This window comes from Papio anubis, chromosome 13 (genome assembly GCF_008728515.1).
Source record: "Papio anubis isolate 15944 chromosome 13, Panubis1.0, whole genome shotgun sequence".
NCBI lineage: Eukaryota > Metazoa > Chordata > Mammalia > Primates > Cercopithecidae > Papio > Papio anubis.
In genome coordinates, this window is record NC_044988.1 from 86,672,792 (window position 1) to 86,693,187 (window position 20,396).

Below are 20,396 nucleotides of genomic sequence, written 5' to 3' on the forward strand. Positions count from 1 at the left end.
ATTTCCTGAATTTGCATGTTAGCATGTCTTGCTAGGTTGGGGAAGTTCTCCTGAATATATATCCTGAGGTGTCTTTTCCAGCTTGTTTCCATTTCCCTGTCTCCTTCTGGTACTCCGATCAATCGTAGGTTCGGTCTTTTTATGAAGTACCATATTTTGTGCAGGCTTTGTTAATTCTTTTTTGTTCTTTTGTCTCTATTCTTGTCTGCATGTCTTATTTCAGTAAGGTTGTCATCAAACTCTGATATCCTTTCTTCTGCTTGGTCGATTGGGCTGTTGATACTTGTGTATAATTCACAAAGTTCTTATGTTGTATTTTTCAGCTCCATCAGGTTGTTTATCTTCCTCTCTAGACTAGTTATTCTAGTTAGCAACTCCTCTAACCTCTTATCAAGGTTCTTAGCTACTTTGCATTGTGCTAGAACATGCTCCTTTAGCTCATCATGGTTTTTTATTACCCATCTTCTGAAGCCTACTCCGTCATTTCATCCATTTGATCCTCGGTCCAGCTCTGGGCCCTTGATGGAGAGATGTGGTGATCATTTTGAGGAGAAGAGGTGCTCTGGCCTCTATGGTTTTTAGCATTTTTTCATTGATAATTTCTCATCTTCATGGTTTTGTCTAGTTTTGGTCTTTGAGGCTGCTGACCCTTGGATAGGGTTTTTGTGGGGGTCTTTTGTTGTTGTTGTTGTTATTGTTGTTGATGCTGTTGTTGCTTTCTGCTTGTTTGTTTTTCTTTCAATAGTCAGGTCCTTCTTCTGTAGAGCTGTTGCAGTTTGCTGGGAGTTCACTTCAGGCCTCATTCATCTGATTCACTCCTGTGCCTGGAGATGTCACTCAAGGAGTCTGGAGAGCAGCAAAGATGGGTGCCTGCTCCTACCTCTGGCACCTCTGACCTTGAGGGGCACCAAGCTGATGCCAGTAGGATTGCTCCTGTATAGGGTATCTGACAACCCCTGTTGGAGGGCCTCACCCAGTTGGATAGCACGGAGAGCAGGGTCCATTTAATGAAGGACTTTGTCCCATGGTGGAGACGGTATGTTTTTCTAAGGGGAAACACACTCGTCTGGGCTGCCTGGATTCCTCAGAACTACCAGGAGGAGAGGCTAAGTCTGCTGGTCCACAGATAATGTGGCCACCCCTCTCCCCAGGTGTTCAGGTCCAGGGAGATCCGAATTCTGTCCCAGAGCCTCTGGCTGGAGTTATTGGAGATTCTGCAGGGAAGCTCCCCCCATCCCCCTCCAACTGAGGAAGGATGGGTCGGGGTTAGACCTGAAGAGGCACTGTGGTTGCCTACTGCCATTGCCTGTGTGTTGGGTTGTGGGGACAAGTCTTGGGACCAAGCTCTGTAGCCTCCCTGGCTCCAGGAGGGGAAAAGCCCAGCCTGGAGCTATAGAGATGGGTGCCACCCTTTCCCTATCCTGGGGGCTTAGCGTGTTAGGCAGTTGTGAGTCCCAATGCTGGCTGCTTCCCCTCTCCCAAGGAACTCAAAAGGCTTAGAGAGCAGGCAGCCACTGGTGCTGGTCGCCCCTCCCTATGGGAGTTCAGTAGGTTTAAGTAGGTTCTGGCCGAGAGGCTGTAAGAATCTGCATGTTCTGGGGTTGGAACACTAGGCCCTAGTGGCATTAGTTCAAGAGTGGGATTTCCCAATCTGTGAATTGCACAATTCTTTGGAAAAAGCAGTTTCCCCGGCTGGGTAGCAGGCTCATCACCGTCTCCCTTGGCTCGGGGGAAGAGGCTCCCCTTCCCCGTGTGGCTCTCAGGTGGGCCGCCACACCACACTGCCCTTCCTTCTTTCCGTGGGTCACACCAGCCTTCTAGTCAATTTTGATGAGAGAACCTGGATATCTTGGTTGCCAGTGAAGGATTTACACGCTCTTTTGTTTTTTTTTGGTTTTTTTTTTGTTTTTGTTTTTTTTTGTTTTTGTTTTTGTTTTTTGATGAGCACCTCTGAGGGCTGTTGTTTCTAATTGGTCATCTTGGCCCCTCTCCTCAGACATTTTTTTCTTACTCTCACACCTTCCTTTCTCCTTCCCGCCCTCTTTTCCAACCACTTCTCTCCCTATCTCCTTCTGTCCTTGCTTCCTTCTATTACAAACAGCATCCATTTCTTTCATAATAATAAAACAAAATTTTAAGAACTCAGTATCCATTCATCCATCCCCTACCCCATCCCTCAATAAAAGGATAAATGTGTTATTTTAATGTTCTTATGCTTCCATGCATAATATTCAGGGATGGGAAATATAAATTTAAGGAGGGATAAAGAAAACTGGAATTAAAATGTATTGAGTTTCTGTTATATACTGAACACAGCATTCACAAATTAACACAATTAAATTTTCAGCAACTTGTTAAGGTGATATCAGAGATATTCAAATATCAGGGATATTCAAAATGTCTGAAAATGTCAAAGTCACAGCAGTAGCCAGAAAGGATGCCAGCCACAGTGCTAGAGTAGGACCCTAAAGTCACCGTGTTGCTGAGTGGTGGGAAGATTGGGAGACAGCTTGGGGAGGCCTCTGGCAGCCAGACAGCAGAAGGCAGCACTGGGGTGCTCAGGGCAATAAACTACTTACCAACTGACACAGACAGAATTTCAATATTTAACAAAGGGTATGGCAACACCAGCATGTATCAGCTGAACATCAGCCCTGCTCAATACAGTACCTTTCAGACCTGAGACCCCAGCCTGTTGCCCTTTTATAATCAACCTTTCTCCTTCCAGTCTCCAGACTGTATTATTTGCAGGTCGAAGTGGCAAAGTAGGTTGATAGTTCACAGAACTCAAGTATGATGAAGTGGTTTGAATTTAAAGGCAAATCCTAAGAATGAAATGTGCAGGTGAGATTAGCCCGTGGCAACGTGATTTCAAAAGGGCTATAGGATCTTTTACATGCACTTCACAGCCTCCAAATACTTGCCCACTCTTGACAAAACTCGTAACCGTGCCAAGATCACCCTGTAAAAGAGAGAACATGATGGTTTTCTTTCAAAGGCCTTCTGAGGCAACAAAGCATACATTTGGTCTGAGTTGCTGATGTTAGATCCTTTGTAATATGTCAATGGAATTGTCCCTCTTCTGTCCAAGCAAGGAAGACCAGGTACTCAGGAGCAATAATGCTGCAGGCAGAGCCCCTAGCACCCACCTCCTCATGAACAGGTGACCAGCCTCCTGCCTGGAGTCAGGGAGGGTATGCCTTTTCTTTTTGCTTATGTTTCTTCCTTTCCTGCTCTTATTCATGTAAGAGTAGCTGGGATACAGCACTAAACAAAGCCTTTTGTACTATTTCAAACTGTGCTTTGTTTTAAAATGTACTTAAAAACACATTAAGAGGAAAATCATTTTGGTCCATTGAAAATAGGTGATAGGAAGACACGAAGACACAGAGTGGTTAACAGGTCTGCCTTAGGTCTCATTGCTGGTGAACCAAGGAGCAGGATTCAAGTCCAAATCTTCTCCCCTCCACTCAACTAGCTGCCTGTTTCTCATGCATCCATCACCTATTCTTCTACACCTCCCGTGCTGTCCTCAATGGTAGTATTGAGAGTTCAGACCATAAGAGCCTGGCTTTGTTAATGTTTCAAAGAGTCCTGCTTGAAAGAAAATACAAGGAGAAAAGTCATCTTTTAGCCATGTGGGTGGTAGGTCTGAAAGTGTGCAGCCTCTGGGGCACACCGTCAGAGAGACAGGCCAAAAGCACCTTCCCCTGCTTCTCTGGAGTTAGCCTGTGCACCCTCTGGATCTGGCACAATTCTTTCCCCAGTGCTGTCTCTGTTGTACATTAGTCGTGTACCAATAACCACCTTTGATATGAACTCAGAGTTTGTAGGCAGCTAGGAAGTACAGCACCTGAAATGGTAAGATTGTTCTCTTTAAGGAGCGTAGGACCTGGGAGGCAACAACCCACAATAAAATAAGCCATCAACCTGATGCTGTGTGGCCCATTCTGAGCATGCATGTCAGTTATCTAGCACAAGGATTCTATATAGAAAAAGAGGGTTCCTTCTGGCCAGGAGGCTGGGGCTTGGTATCAAAGAGCTGGGCTTCTACCTCAGCCCTGCCATATCCCTGCTGTGTGACAGAGATTCAGGACATTATTCAAGCTTTGGCTTAAGATTCCTACCCTCCTTCCCCTACCAAAATTTATCTCCCAGGAAAACTCCTGAAATTTTCTTCAAGGGCAGAGGTTCTGCTTTCCTCACCTCTAACCCTAGACTCTATTATGATGGCTGGCTCAGTGTAACCGCTGTGATAACTGATGATATGGATAACAATATCATCAATGTGTATGGAACATTTACTGTGCACCAGACACTTTATATGTGTTATTTCATTTAAGCATCCCAATCACACTGCAAGGGAAAGTACTGGTAGCATGCCCCTTTGATAGGAGAAGAGTATGTGACTTGTCCAAAATCAAATAGCTAGTGATACTGGATAGAAAACTCAATTTCTGTTGCATTCTGCCTCTTGAGTATAGACTCTTTATTACCATAATGTACTGCATTCCAGCTTGAGGAAGGAAGGGAGGGAGGGAGGGAGGGAGGGGGGAGGGGGAGAGGGAGGGGGGAGACGGGGAAGGGGAGGGGAAGGTAGAGAGGGAAAGGGAGAAAAAGAAAGGAAGAAAAGAGGATCAAACAATATTATTGGCTGTAACCCCCCTTCTGCCACCTGATTTCCCACTTTGGAGATGTTTGCTGTTCTCCATCTGAAGCCTAGTGGAGGGAGTGTGCACAGCTGCTGGGGAGCGGGTGTTAGGAGAGAGAAGTTGCTTGTATTGGCTGCTTCCTGACACCTCTCCTTGGTGGTCAGTTATCTGGCATCAGTGATCCCTCCCGGGTTTTCATCTTCATACAGTGGTTGCTCTCTTCCGGGTTCTGCTCATCACCGCCAACGGTCTCTGCTAACTTTTACTTTCTAGGGTCCCTAGACTTGATAAAAGTGAGCTAGCTCGAAGCCTGGAACTGAGCATTCTAGAATCTAATCAATGTTTTGATTTATCTTTTTCTGTTTGTTTCTTTTTTTGAGACAGAGTCTTGCTCTGTTGTCCAGGATGAAGTACAGTGGCATGATCTCAGCTCACTGCAACCTCCGTCTCCCGGGTCCAAGTAATTCTTGTGCCTCTGCCTCCTGAGTAGCTGGGGTTGCAGATGTGCACCACCATACCTAGCTAATTTTTTTGGATTTTTAGTGGAGACAGGGTTTTTCCATTTTGGCCTGGCTGGTCTCAAACTCCTGGCCTCATGTGATCCACCTGCTCTGGCCTCCCAAAGGCTGAGATTACAGGTGTGAGCCACCGCCCCTGGCTGCCTTGATTTATCTTGATTGATCGACTGACTAATCAATCAATCAGTTGGCCAACAGGTATTTTCAGAGGGCCTACTATTAAGTGTTGGCCACTATGCTGGATGCTACAAAAACAAAGATAAAGGACACTGTACTCTCTCTCAAAGATCTCTAAGTCTAACTTAGGAGACAGAAAGAGAAACTGATTATTTTTGTACAGTGTGGGAAGTGGTCAGTTCAAAGTAATCACAACCAGCTTTAGGAGCTGGAAGAGGGAGTAGATTACTCATCTGGGTTGGGTTGAGGAAGATAACTGATGTAGAAACTGATTAGGGGCTAGGAAAACTCCTCCAGTGTTTGGAGATCATTTATCATTGGATACCCATAGCAAATCTATGACCTGGGCAGACTGGCTGTTAAAAAACAACCAAAAAAAAAAAAAAAAAAAAAAAACGAACAACATTTTCCATATAAGGACAGCAAAGCTCCATGAGTTATGCTGCAAAAGCCAAAACTGAAAAATATAGGAAGATGTTTTCTGCCTTATCTAAGTGATTTTCTTGTAGACAAAGGAAGCATGATGTTTTGGCCTGCTGGTATTACTTCCAAATGAACATCCTTATGCTTTCAAGGCCATATTTATTGTCTGACCTTCACTGAGCACTGTCTATGTGGGAGGCACTGTGCTGGGCATTGCAGGATATAGAGAAATAAAATAAATGCAGACTGTCCTTATTGTAAGATGGGAAATCACATGAAAATGATCAATAACATTTGAGAAGGCAAACAAATGGGAATAGTGACAATAAACCAGCAGTTCAAACACAGAAGAGACTATGGTGGACAAGGGGAATATTCAAAGCATTCCAGAGCAGTGAGCATATCATCGTGGCTAGAACTTGAAGGAAAGCTGGAGATAAATATTACAGCTGGATTTGAGAGAATCTCAAAAGCCCAGCTAAAACTGAAGGACTGAGGTCTACACATACCTATCTTGGAGTTCAACACTTACCACTTGCCAAGTCATGGGGTAGGTATTTTACACATATTTTATTTTTCTATTTAATCATCCCATTAACCCTTCAAGAAGGAAACTGAGCCCAAGAGGGTTACATTCCCATTTTTCCAAGATCACACTATAAGTAAATGAGGCAAGATTTGAACCCAGGTCCAGATGACTTCAAAATCTATATTCTCATCTACTGTATCACTCTACTTTCTCCCTGAGTTTCTAGTATTGGGAAAAAACTCCTTTTTAAAAAGCCCCCCAACTTTTTCTGTTTGTCCACTGAGCATCAAGGAAAGATGGGCTTCAGAGGAGAATCTTAGGAGTAGAAAAGAAGAATGCAGAACCCAGAGCTCCAGGGAAGGGGCCAAACTAAAAAATGAGGGTTCCTCTAGGCTCTCAAAAGTAGTGGTCAGTGTCTGAACCAGGATCTCCAGCCCAGAGCTTTCACCCATTATCATCATCAGTCTCACAAGGAATGAAGAGATAAAGAAGAACTGTGCTTTGCTGCATGTATCTAAAGGAAAATAGCTAAATTCCATCTGTAAGCAAACTGCAACCATAGACAATAAAGGCAAATGTAAACACATCCTATGCTTATGTCCAAATAATCAATTGTCCCCAAACAAAACAAAGGAAATGGGTCTTTGCAACAACATATGTGAAAAGGAGCAAGAGGTATTGGTCATCAAAAAGTCCAACATGAGGGGAGTCATGTCAGCAAGATGGATGATTAGAGACACCTGGCATTTATATTCCAACAAGAAAGGACCAAGGCAGTGAATAAACAGCTAGGTTTTGACTGGAGTGTTGTCGAAGGCAGGACACTGAAATGCAGCAGAAGAATGGAGAAGCATCTGTGGTGATAGGAAGTCCAGGAGGGCAATGTGGAGGCACCCAGGCTCTGAAGCACCACCTCCCTGGACTGGATGAGATTTGCCTAGAGTCAGGAGAAACTTCTCACTGTGGGGAAATGATAAGCAGAAGATCTCTATCCACCCCCATTGCTACCACAAACACCTACAGTCCTTACTACAGGAGAATTCCAGGCCTCACAAGCCCTGAGCCCAGTTTAAAGAGCCACCAAGAATTTATACAGCTGCACTGTCCTGGATTAGAAGCACAGCATGTGTACTTCTCACTTCCACCCACCATCTAAGCCAAGCTGCTGCAGCACAGTACACACCTCAGGAGTGTGCCGTGCTTTGCGGGCCAATAGCCATGGCACCTCTCCAGCAATGGGGCTCCATCTTCATTAACCCAAGCCCACAGGGGTGACTGAATGTCACAAGCCCAGCTTTACAGAGCTTGGGCCTAAAACTGGCTGTGACTCTTGTCCTACAGAGCAGAGAAACCAACCCCCACTACCCTACTTCCAGCCAGAGAAACAGTATAACAGTCCCACCCACAGCTATCCTGCCTTGAGCCAGCCAAACCACTGCTCACCCACCCTCAAGTGGGAGAAGCCTCTGAGCCTCCAAGCAGCTGATATAACTCCAGGCCAGCAGAATGGCTGCATGCCCATGTGCAGGACCCGAGAAATAGCTCCAGAGTGCCCCCGCCCAATCCTGATATACCCCTGGCCTGCCTAACAGTTCTGTGCCCCCAAAAAGAGCCTGAGAAACTGTCCCACAGGACACCCGTGGTGGGCATACCACCAGAACAGCCAAGCAGCCAAGAGCCCATGTCCTGAACCTGAATAGCCCCATGAACCACTCCCTTATGGACATTCCCTAGGCTAGCCAAGCAGCTGTGCACCTACACACCAGGCCTGAAACAGCCCTGCAGGCTGCTCCTGGTGAGCACACACCTGAGCCAGCCAAGCAGCCTTGTACTTATATCCCAGACCTGAGAAACAGCCCCTTGGGCAGACATGCCCACATGTTAGACAGGCAGCTATATGGCCGTGTCCCAGGTCCAAAAAGAGTCCTGTGGGCCACCACCCACAGAAACAGCCCAAACCAGCCAAACAACTGTGCAGTTATGTCATAGGCCTGAGAAACAGCCCTGTACCCACCCACAGTAGCCATGCCACCCAGGCTGGTCAAGCCACTGCATGCCCATGTCTCAACCTAGAGAAATGGCCCTGTGGGTTGTCCCCCTCAGACACATTTTCAGGCCAGCCAAGCAGACATACACCCACATAGCAGGCCTAAGAAACAGTTTCAAAGGCAGCTCCTGGCAGATACACACCCAGACCAACTGAGAAAACTTATGCCCATGCCCAGGCCTAAGAAACATCCCTGTGGGCTGCCCCCGGTGGAAATAGCCCCAGGCCAGCTGTAAAGCTATACTCCTACATTCTGAGTCTCAGAAACATCCCTTTGAGCAGTTCCTGGTAGGCTCACCCTCAGGCCAGCTGAGTAAACACATGTCCTTGCCCCTGGCCAGAGGAAAAGCCCCAAGGCCCCAATATCAGAGAACCAGACCCCAAGCTGGTTGACCCACTGTGTGCATGAACATCCCCCTGATCTGAGAAACAGCCCAGTGAGCCCAGTCCTAGCAAAGCTGCACCACCATCACCACAAACTCTCTCAGCCTAGGCCACTGAGTAACTTACAAATGTCACTAATGTAAAATTGTAGCCAACTTAACTACATAGAAACTATAGTATTGCATCTAACTAAAATCCAGGACAACACACCTCACCAAACTGACACCTCAAGACCAAGTTATAAAAATAAGTCTTTCCCTATGAAACCTACTCAATAAAATTAGAAGGAATAACTTTTCTACCACATGCTTAGAAATCAACATAGGGACACATCAAACACAAAAAATCAAGGAAACATGTCACTGTAAAAGGAAAACAATAATTTTCTAGTAGGAGACCCTGATCATAATAAAATATATGAAATGCCAAAAAATTAAATAATAATTTCAAATAAACTCAGCGAGATATGAGAAGAAAGATAGCCAATTTAACCATATCAAGAAAATGATTCATGATTTACATGATACATTCAACAAAGAGATAGACACCATAAAAAAGAATCAAACAGGAACAAAGAGCTAAATAATTCAATGAAGAAAGTAAACATATGAATCAAGAGCTTCAACAACAGACTAGGGCAAGCAGAAGAAAAAATCTAAACTTGAAGACAGATATTTTGAAATAACACAAGCAGTCAAAAATAAAAGAAAGAATAAATAATACAAAGAAAAAAGAAAGCCTCATGGGACATGAGTAAGTGAAAAATATTCATATTAGGGGTGTTTCAGAAGAAAAAGTGAAGGGAAAAGGTGATGAAAATATATTTAATGAAATAATAGCAAAAAAATTCCAAGGTCTTGGGAGAGAGATGGATATCAAGGTCCAGGAAACCAAATAGGTTAAACCCAAACAGATCTTCTTCAAGGCATCTTACAGTCAAATTGTTGAAAGTCCATGACAAAAAAATAAATAAACAAAATCAGCAAGAGAAAAAAGTCAGGTCACATATAAGGGAATTCTCATTAGAGTAACAGTGGATTTCTCAGCCAGGAGAGAATGAGATGATATATTCCAAGCACTGCAAGGAAATAACTGTCAGTCAGGAATACTGTACCTAGCAAAGTTATCCTTCATAAATGAAGAAAAAATAAAATCTGTTACAGACGTGTGAAAACTAATGGAATTCATCAGCACTAGGCTGGCTTTACAAGAAATGCTCAGTGAAGTCTTACAACTGGGAGTGAAAAGATAACAACTATGATCATGAAAACATGCAAAACTAGGCCGGGCGCGGTGGCTCAAGCCTGTAATCCCAGCACTTTGGGAGGCCGAGACGGGCGGATCACGAGGTCAGGAGATCGAGACCATCCTGGCTAACACGGTGAAACCCCGTCTCTACTAAAAATACAAAAAACTAGCCGGGCGCGGTGGCGGGCGCCTGTAGTCCCAACTACTCGGGAGGCTGAGACAGGAGAATGGCGTGAACCCGGGAGGCGGAGCTTGCAGTGAGCTGAGATCCGGCCACTGCACTCCAGCCTGGGCAGCAGAGCGAGACTCCGTCTCAAAAAAAAAAAAAAAAAAAAAAACATGCAAAACTATAAAACTCACTGGTAGAAGCAATATATTTTTTGAAAGAGAAAGGAATCAAACCTTATTACTACAGAAAACCACCCAACTGCAAAAATAATAAGAGATGAAGTAAGAAACAAAGAATATACAAAACAACCAGAAAACAATCAGTGAAACACTGATTAGTTCCCACCTATCAACAATAACAATTACTGTAAATGAACTAAATTCCTCATTAAAAATATATAAACAGGACAAATGGATGAAAAATAAGACAAAACTATATACTGCCCATTAAGAAATTCACTTTTCCTGTAAAGATAAACATAGAATGAAACTGAAGGAATGGAAAAATATACTCAATGTAAATGTAAGCCAAAAGTGAGAACAAGTAGCTGGAATTATATCAGACTAAACAGATTTAAATTCAATGCTGTAAAAAGAGACAATGAAGGACATTATATGATAATAAAGAGATCAATACAGCAAGAGAATATAACAATTGTAAACATATTTACAGTAAGCACCAGAGCATCCTGATACATAAAGTAAATATCACTAGATCTAAAGGGAGAGATAGACTCCAATAAAATAATAATTGGGGACTTCAACATTTTATTCTCAATATTAGACAGATCGTTTAGACACAAAGTCATCAAAGAAAGATCATATTTAAACTTCACTATAGACCAAACAGATGTGATAGACAATTACAGAATATTTCACCCAGCAGCTGCAAAGGGCAGATTCTTCTCATCAGCACAGGAGATATTCTCCAGGATTAGCCATATGTTAGAGCACAAAACAAATCTCAGAAAATTTTAAAACACTGAAATTGTATCAAATATCTTATCTGTTCACAGTGGAATAAAACTAGATATCAATAACAATAGGACTATTCATAACTATACGAATAAAAGGAGATTAAATAAGATATTCCTGATTGACCAATGAGTGAAGGAAGAAATTAAGAATAAAATTTGAAAATTCCTTGAAACAAATGAAAACAGAAACACAGCATACCAAAATCCACGGAACACAGCAAGAGCAATATTGAGATGAAAATTTATAGTAATAAATGCCTATATCAAAAAACTAGAAAGATTTCAAATCAGTAACCTATTAATGTACCTCAAGGATATAGGAAAGCAAGAAGAAACCAAACCCCAAATTAGTAGAAGGAAAGAAATAGATCAGAGCAAAAATAAGCAAAAAGACTAACAGGAACAAAAGATCAATAAAACACAAAGTTGTTTCTAAAAAGATAAACAAAATTGACAAACTAATAGCTAGACAAACTAAGATAAAAAGAGAGAATGTTCATGTAAATAAAATCAGAAATGAAAAGGGAGACATCACAATGGATATCACAGAAATACAAAATGATACAAGTAAATACAAAGTCAAAGGCTATTATGAACAGCTATAGGCCAATAAATTTGAAAACAGAAAAAATGGATAAATTTCTGGACACACACAACTCAACAAAATTGAACCACGAAGAAATGGAAAACCTTAACAGAGCAAAACCAGTAATGAGACTGAGTCAATAATAAAAAGCCTTCCAACAAAGAAAGGTACAGGACCAGATGGCTTCACCACTGAATTCTACTGAATGTATAAAGAAGAATTAATAACAATTCTCCCACAACTATTTCAAAACGCTGAAGCAGAGGGAATTCCTTCTAATTCATTCTACAAGACATGCATCACCCTGATACCAAAATCAAACAAGGACACACACACAAAAGGAAAACTACAGGCCAATATCCCTGATGAAAGTGTATGCAAAAATCCTCAATAAAGTACTAGCAAACTGAATCCAACATGTCAAAAAGATAATATACCATGATCAAGTGGTATTTATCCCAGGCATACAAGGATAGTTTAACATATGCAAATCAATAAACATATTTCACGTCAATAAAATGAAGGACAATCAATAGAATGATGGACAAAAACCATATGATCATCTCAAAGCAAAAAACAACAATAAGCTTTTGAAATGTTAAATATCTCCTTGTGATAAAAACTCTTAATAAATTAGTTACAGAAGGAAAGTACCTCAACACAATAAAGGTCATATATGACAAATCCACAGCTAACATCTTACCAAACAAGACAAACATGTCCACTCTAATCATTCCTGTAAAACACAATACTAGAATTCCTAGCCAGAGCAGTTAGGCAACAGCAAGAAATGACAAACATCCAAATTGGAAAGGAGAAAGTCAAATTCTCTTATCTTATTCCCAGGTAGACCTAAAGAGTCTACCAAAACGTCTTAGAAATGTGATATGGTTTGGCTCTGTGTCTTCACCCAAACCTCATCTTGAATTATAATCCCCAATGTTGGGGGAGGAAACTGGTGGTGGGAGGTGATTGGGTTTTGGGGGTAGATTTCTCCTTTGCTGTTATTGGGATAGTGAGTGAGTTCTCATGAGATCTGTTTGTTTAAAAGTGTTTAGCACTTCTCCCATTGCTCTCTCTCCTGCTCTGCCATGTGAAGAAGGTTCTTGCTTCCCTGTCACTCTTTTGCCATGATTGTAAGTTTCCTGAGGCCTCCCCAACCATGCCTCCTGTATAGCTGTGGAATTGTAAGTCAATTAAACCTCTTGTCTTTATACATTACCCAGTCCCAGTTCTTTACAGCAGTGTGAGAACAGACTAATAACTAACTGATAAAGTAACTCAGTAAAGTTGTAGGATGCAAAATCAACATATAAAAATTAGAAGCACTTCTATACATAAACAAACTAGCTGAAAAAGAAACCAAGAAGGAAATCCCATCTACAAGAGCTATAAAACAATACAATACGTAGAAATCAATGTAACCAGAGAGGTAAAACATCTCTACAAGAAAAAGCATGAAACATTGATGAAATAAATTGAAGAGGATACAAAAAAATTAAAAGCCCTCCCATGCTCATGTGTCAGAAGAATTAATATTGTTAAAATGAAAATACAACCCAAAGAAATCTCCAGGTTCAATGCAATTCCTATCAAAATACCAATGATACTCTTCACAGAAAAAAAAAAAAAAATTGTATGGAACCACAGAATACCCCAAATAGCCAAAGCAATCTTGAGAAAAAAAAAATTGGAAGCATCGCATTTCCAGACCTCAAAATATACTACAAAGCTGTAGTAACCAAAGCAGTATGGTACTGGCATAAAAACAGACACATAGATGAATGAAACCAAATAGAGAACTCAGAAATTTATTTACAGTCTACTGACTTTTTGCAAAGGTGCCAAGAACACTTAGTAGGGAAACAGCAGTCTCTCCAGTAAATACTGCTGAGAAAACTGAACGTGCATATGCAAAAGAATGAAACTAGACCCCTACTTTCATCCAATAAAAAATTAATTTACAATGAATCAAAGACCTAAATGTAAGACCTGAAATGATAAACATACTAGAAGAAAATGTAGGGGAAACACTTCAAGACATTGTTCTGAAAAAAGATTTTGTAAATAAGACCTTAAAAGCACAGGCACAAAAGCAAAAGTAGACAAGATTGTATATCAAACTAAAAAGTTTCTGCACAGCAAAAGAAACAGAGTGAAAAGACAACCTACAGAATGGGAGAAAATATTCATAAAATACTCATCCAATAGGGAATTAATATCCAGAATATACAAGAGACTCAAACATTCCAACAGCAAAAAAAAAAAAAACACACACACACACAAAAACCCCTCCAATCTACTTTACAAATGGACAACGCTAGGCGCGGTGGCTCAAGCCTGTAATCCCAGCACTTTGGGAGGCCGAGACAGGTGGATCACGAGGTCAGGAGATTGAGACCATCCTGGCTAACACGGTGAAACCCTGTCTCTACTAAAAAATACAAAAAACTAGCCGGGCGAGGTGGCGGGCGCCTGTAGTCCCAGCTACTCGGGAGGCTCAGGCAGGAGAATGACGTAAACCCGGGAGGTGGAGCTTGCAGTGAGCTGAGATCCGGCCACTGTACTCCAGCCTGGGCGATAGAGCGAGACTCCATCTCAAAAATAAATAAATAAATAAATAAATAAATAAACAAACAAACAAATGATTCTGAACAGAAATTTCTCAAAAGACATACAAGTGACCAACAAATATATGAAAACATGCTCCTCATTAGTAAATATCAGGTACATGCAAATCAAAAAACACTATGAGGTATAATCTCATCTCAGTTAGAATGGCTACTATAAAAAAGTCAAAAATAACGAATGCTGGTGAGAATGCAGAGAAAAGAAAACCCTTACACACTATTCATGGGAATGTAAACTAGTACAGTCACTACATAGAACAGTTTGAAAGTTCCTCTAAAAACTACAAAAAGAAATACCATATATCGACTAATCTCATGACTTGGTATTTATCCAAATTAAAGGAAATCAGCTTATTGAAGAGATATCTGCAACTGCATGCTTACTGCAGGATTATCCACAAGGGTCAAGATACGGAATCAACCTAGGTGTCCAACAACAGATGACTAGATAAAGAAAATGTGGTATACATACACAATGAAATACAATTCAGCCATAAATAAGAATGAAATCCTTTCATTCATGGCAACCTGGATGGAACTGGAGAACATTATATTAAGCAAAATAAGACAGGAACAGAAAGTTAAATGCCACATGTTCTTACTCATATGTGGAAGCTGAAAATTATTGATCTCATAGAAGTAAAAGAATGCTAGAGGTTACTAGTAGGATACAGAGGATATTAGAAGCTGGAAAAGGTAGGAGGGAGAGAGGAATAGGGAGAAATTTATTAAAGGAAATAAAATTACAGCTAGAGAGGTGTAATAATTTCTAGTGTCCTGTACCACTTAAAGATGACTATGCTTATTAATGTAATACATAGTTTCAAATAACTAGGAACATATTGAACATTCCCAACACAAAGAAATGATCAATGTTTAAGATGATTGATATACTAATTACCCTGATCTGATCACCATATATTATATGGATCAAAATATCACTACATATTCCATAAATACACACGAGCATTATTTGTCAATATAAAAAAACATAAAAGAAGTCTAATATGAACCAGCAATAACTGTAACAAACAAATGGGATCTCGAGCTGCATCAACAGAAGCATAACAGTTGGCAAGAAGGAGGAAAAGTCTCATTTTTCTCAGCCCTGGATCATTCCCACCTTGATGAAGAAGAGTGTCAGTTTGGGTGTTATGGCCCAGGATGTGAAAAAGTTCTATCTAGACGGCAGTGACCAGGAAGGTGAAATGTCTGAAAAATGCTTCATATGAGACTATTTAAAGAAACTGGTGTTTAGGTTGGTTAAAATGTACAGACTCTTTTATTTTTGTGTCAAATTTCCCAACAGCTGCCTTGAAAAAGAATATCAGATCACTTTCCTCTTGGACATGGAGGACCATGAATACAGATTTCAAGTTGGTATAAGAAGAAACCCTCTAATAGTCAGTAATGGTGTGGAAATGAGATGGCCTATTTCCCGAGTAGTGAGAAAGCTGTCAAAGGAGGTAATCAAGAGACACTGGAAAGATGTTGGACTGCATACCCTTTGAGGCTCCTCACAACTCCAATTCTGGGAGTACTTACACTCTTTTATTCTCCCATCACTACTGAAGAATCAGAGAAGACAAACTTGATAACTCAACAGAAATCCAAAGTCATAAATCCAAAGTGGCTTATCCCAGAAAATACTGCCTGTAGTCCAACCGCCCAGCTTCCGCACCTCTTCCCATCTTTTCAAAATGCCCCCTGGAAAATGGGCTGTGACATGGAGGACTCACCTTTCTTCTCAAAGTCCACCTTCTCTTCCCCTGGACGTCCCAGACTATCCAGAGTGTGGGTCACTTGGCTGCCAAATTCGTCCTCGCGGGAGACATGGTTGGCCCGCCTAGGTGGCTCCTCGTCCTCCTCACAGTCATAGTCATCCAGGATGGGAGTCTCCCGGATGGGCACGCCGATGACGGAATTGTGGGTTTGCAGCCGGGAGGAACGGAAGCTCTCCCGCGCCTGGGGACCCAGCAGCACAGATGGGATGTAGTGGATCTCATGAGTGGCTTCTGTGCTTGCGCTCTTCTGGGGGATGCGGCGACGCTTCTGCCAACGTCGCTGGGCATACAGCGCCACGGTGAACACCAGCAGCAGCAGCAGCAGCGCGATGAGGCCACCCTGGAGCAGGAAGGAAGGACACACAAATGGGCCACTGTTCTTTGGATTCGAGGGCCACAGGGGATTTTCCTGTCCACTACACTCTGCCAGGATCCCTGGGTTTGGCTCATAGAGCCTCAGGAACCATCAGCTATGGTTCTTAAGCTAGAGAGACAGTTTCAAACCTGACTTTTTCACCAACAAACTGTGTGACCCTGGGCAAACTTCTTGACTTCTCTGAGCCTTGCTTTCCATAGGTATAAAGGATGAGTACGAACCCCTGCTCTTCCTTCTTCACAAGCTTGCCATAGGAAGCAAATCAAATGGATAATGGTCATGTCAGGGCAATACAGATGGCTCAGTGTCAGGAAGGGTCAGGGCTTAGGCTTCACACAGGTGAATGTCTGAGTCCAGACTTCACCTCCCACCAGTTGAACAACCCAAGGACAATTGCCTACGCTCCCCAGCCTTGCTTCCTCATCTGTAGAATGAGTTAACTGAAGGCTCAAGAGACAGTAGTAAACTTTGTTACGCCTTGCTGCAAATATAAGATAGCATTATTAAATCAAACATAATTTCTGCATAACCTGTATTTTCTTCATTTTTCAGAAACACTAGTCTTTAAATTTCTGAATTTCAATAAGGGAACTGGCACAAAGTAGGTCCTTAACAAATATTTGGTAAATGAGTGAATGAAAATGCACCTTTCTAGGAGTCCTTTAATCAGAATTTCAAGGTCAACTGAAAATACATATATATATATACACACACACACACACACACACACACACATATATATATATATACACACATTTTTTTCTTTGATACACCCAACTCCTAAATGTTTGAGTCTGCATTATCATACATTAATTTCAAATAAGTTAATGTGTTAATGCACATCTCTTATATGACTCATATGATTCATAAAATACCCTGGTCTGTAAGATCCTTCAGGGCAGAGGTATTTTCAAAACACATCTGTAATCCCCATAACAACCTGTCGTGAGCTTGAAGTGGAAGGTTTGCATTCTCCAGACCTCCCCTCAATTGTTCTGTGCCAGAAACCTCTCTTCTGATGGGTAGGCCCTCATCACTTCTCTTGCTTTTCTTCACTTTATACTCTGCTTCATGTTTGGGAGATTGGAAGACACTTTGTTGAACGCCTGCTGTGTAACCCCTGGAGTCAGGAGGAATCACCCTTGTTGTATACAGGGTAAGAGAGAGGCTTCAAAAAATCAACAGACCCAGAAACTGAGACAGTAAGTAGCCGAGTAATATGTGAGCCTTACTTTTTGTGTGTTTATTTTGTTTGTTTTTGCTTTTTAACTCTAGAGCCTATATTCTTTCAATTCCACCTGTGTGGTTGATGGCTTCTCCTTGGCTATGATCTCATTGAAGGCAAGGACAAATTCTGACAACTATCTGTACAGCATCTAACAAAGATGACAGATGTTAGCTGTGAATACGTTATCTTGGGGGCAAAGGTGGCTGCTGTTAAACACACCTGTTTAGGCCAAGAAGAACACTGTTTGCTGAAATGACTCAGCCATCCTGCTGACTATATTTGATATTAGAAAACTGGCATGTTCTATTTGCAAGACCCTCAGCTCACTATGCTGAAATTCAGCACCTCCACAGAGGTGGGGGGACTGGGTAGATAAGAGGACTAAGAGTTGGTGACCAGGTATGCAGGTGTGGCTGATAGCTCTGGAACAGGGGCCGAAGCCCTGCCTTGAGTTCAGCAGTGAGCTACTTTGGTTTCCCCAAGAAAGTTTCTCTGGATGTCATAACATAAAAACAAATGCACAAATCAAAGCTATAAGTACGTGTATTTATATGTGTATTTGTGTGTGTAGAATCTATTAAATATACGTGTAACCGCATGTGTATACCAGAGGTAATTCTGTATATATCACCTTAAAAAGCAACAATGAATCTTTTTTCCTCTATAGAACATATGATGGTGATTGCTCTGTGTCACAAAATTCTGTGTGACATGATATGATTTGTCTGGGATTTTTTTGTGTTTCAGAAATAAGAAAAGGAGAGGGAGGGCATGAGGACGAGTGAAGAGGAGAGAGGTGATAGAGAGGGAGAGTGAAGAGAGAAAATGACTGGGGCAACACTAATCCTTGATAAACACAAGGGCTGACCCTCTCCTTCACACCTTTACTGAATGTTATTTTATTTAATCTTCAAGACAAGACTATGTGATAGAAATTAGTTTCTGCTGTATAGATGAGGAAAAGGTGATTCAGAGAAGTAAGAAACTAGCTTGAAGTCACACAGTCAGGATTTAATTCCAGGTCCAGTTGGATTAAAATGGCCAGGAAGTGGTGGAGCTGTGACTGGACCCCAGCTCTCCATTGCACAGCCCTTGGTTACTGAACAGATATTCTCATTGACTAAAGAGAGGGAAGGGGAGAAGGAGGAAAGATGGTGAGGGCGCACGAAAAGGGAAAAGGAAAGTATTATTTTCAAATTCATCTTCCAGATGTGCAATGGGCACATCTTCTCTTCAGAGAAGCTTTTCATTCTGCCCCACTGATGCCCCTGGGGGAATCTCCTTGCCTGACCCCACCCTCTGTCTTCTCACATTTGGGTGTTTCATTCAGTAAGAGGCTAAGGCCTTGCAGGGTTTCTGGGCCTTCATTCCTCATCCAACTCACTATATCCCAATTATGGTTGTTGGACTCTGTGGTCAGATCCCAGGACCAATACTGACCTAGGAAAGATGAGGCCTAACCAACCCATCCACCTGCAATTACTAATGCCCCTTCCTTCCCTCCTTGTATCCTTTTCCTCGAGAGCCTTCCAGCAGTAAATGGCTAAGTGTTGGCATCAGACTGACATGATTTTATCCAAGTTCTACTGCTTAGACACTGTGTGACCTTGACTAGGTCACTTTATCTTTCTAGATCTTTGGCTTTCTCATGGGTTAAACAACAACAAGAGTCATAATGTCACCTCATTGGGGCATGAAGGCTAAATAAGATGCTTGTGGGGTACTTAATATAGTGTAGGGGTACATGGTATCGCAGGTTGTTAGCTATTGTTACTGTCAACAGAATTCAGCAAGTATAGATTCTGTGTTGAATGAATAAAGGAATGAATGAATGAATGATGACTTTCTGGCCCTATATACCTATTCTGCACAACTTGCCTTGGATCCCCAAACGCTTCTCAATCTGGACCAAATGCTTGATATGTGCTCTTTCATCCACCTTTACACCTGTGATCATCCTACGTTAAGTTAGAAACTGAGGCACAGAGACAAAAGGTCATTTACTCAAGATAGTGCAACTGAGATTCAAACTAGCTCCAGCACGACTTTAAAACTGTTCTTGGAGTGGAGAAGGGACAGGAGCAAAAGCCTAATTAGCCCCTGTCCAGTCTCACGTCTTCCTTATCAAGTTACCTATGCAATTTCAGGTACAGATTTCTCAACATAGGAAAATTCCAGAAGGATGTGGCAGAGGGACCCCCTGGTTTGGGAGGTAGAGCTTGAGCTTCCCTTTAGTTTATTGACCCATTGATTCTTTAGCCCTTGGCCTTGCCATTTGATATGAGCCCAAGCTAGTGGCTATGGCTTTCCCATCAGGGCACAGGTCCCTTGTCCTCACTCCCCAGCCTGCCCTGAACTCAGCTTCCATCACCTCTAGCTGAGTCACTGACCACCTGGTTCCCATTACAGATTTGAGTTTTATTGCAAGAACTTGGTCAAAGCAGAATCCCAGTATTCTGGGGCTCACCATGCCACTGATTACTGAAACAGACATTCTAGGCTGGGCTTCTAAAAAACTCAGGAGGCATCATCTAAGACATGGTAGCAGCTTAGGTAATGTTGCAAGCACCAGTCTGACCAGCCCTCCCTCCCTAGACCCTGAAAAAGTAGTGGAATACATAAAATTGGATACAGTCTCAAAACATGTGGGAAAACGGTTCTAAATTCAA

At 42.0% G+C, this 20,396-nt stretch overlaps 1 protein-coding gene across 3 annotated transcripts in view; it reads right to left on the reverse strand.

Moving 5' to 3' along the window:
• ASTN2 (astrotactin 2) overlaps window positions 1-20,396 on the reverse strand; it is a 1,032,132-nt gene that overhangs the window by 811,452 nt on the left and 200,284 nt on the right. For all 3 annotated transcript variants that reach the window (XM_017949334.2, XM_017949333.2, XM_017949331.2), the window contains exon 3: window positions 16,079-16,463. In XM_017949334.2, coding sequence (XP_017804823.2) covers window positions 16,079-16,463 — 385 coding nt within the window. The remainder of the gene's footprint in view (window positions 1-16,078; window positions 16,464-20,396) is intronic.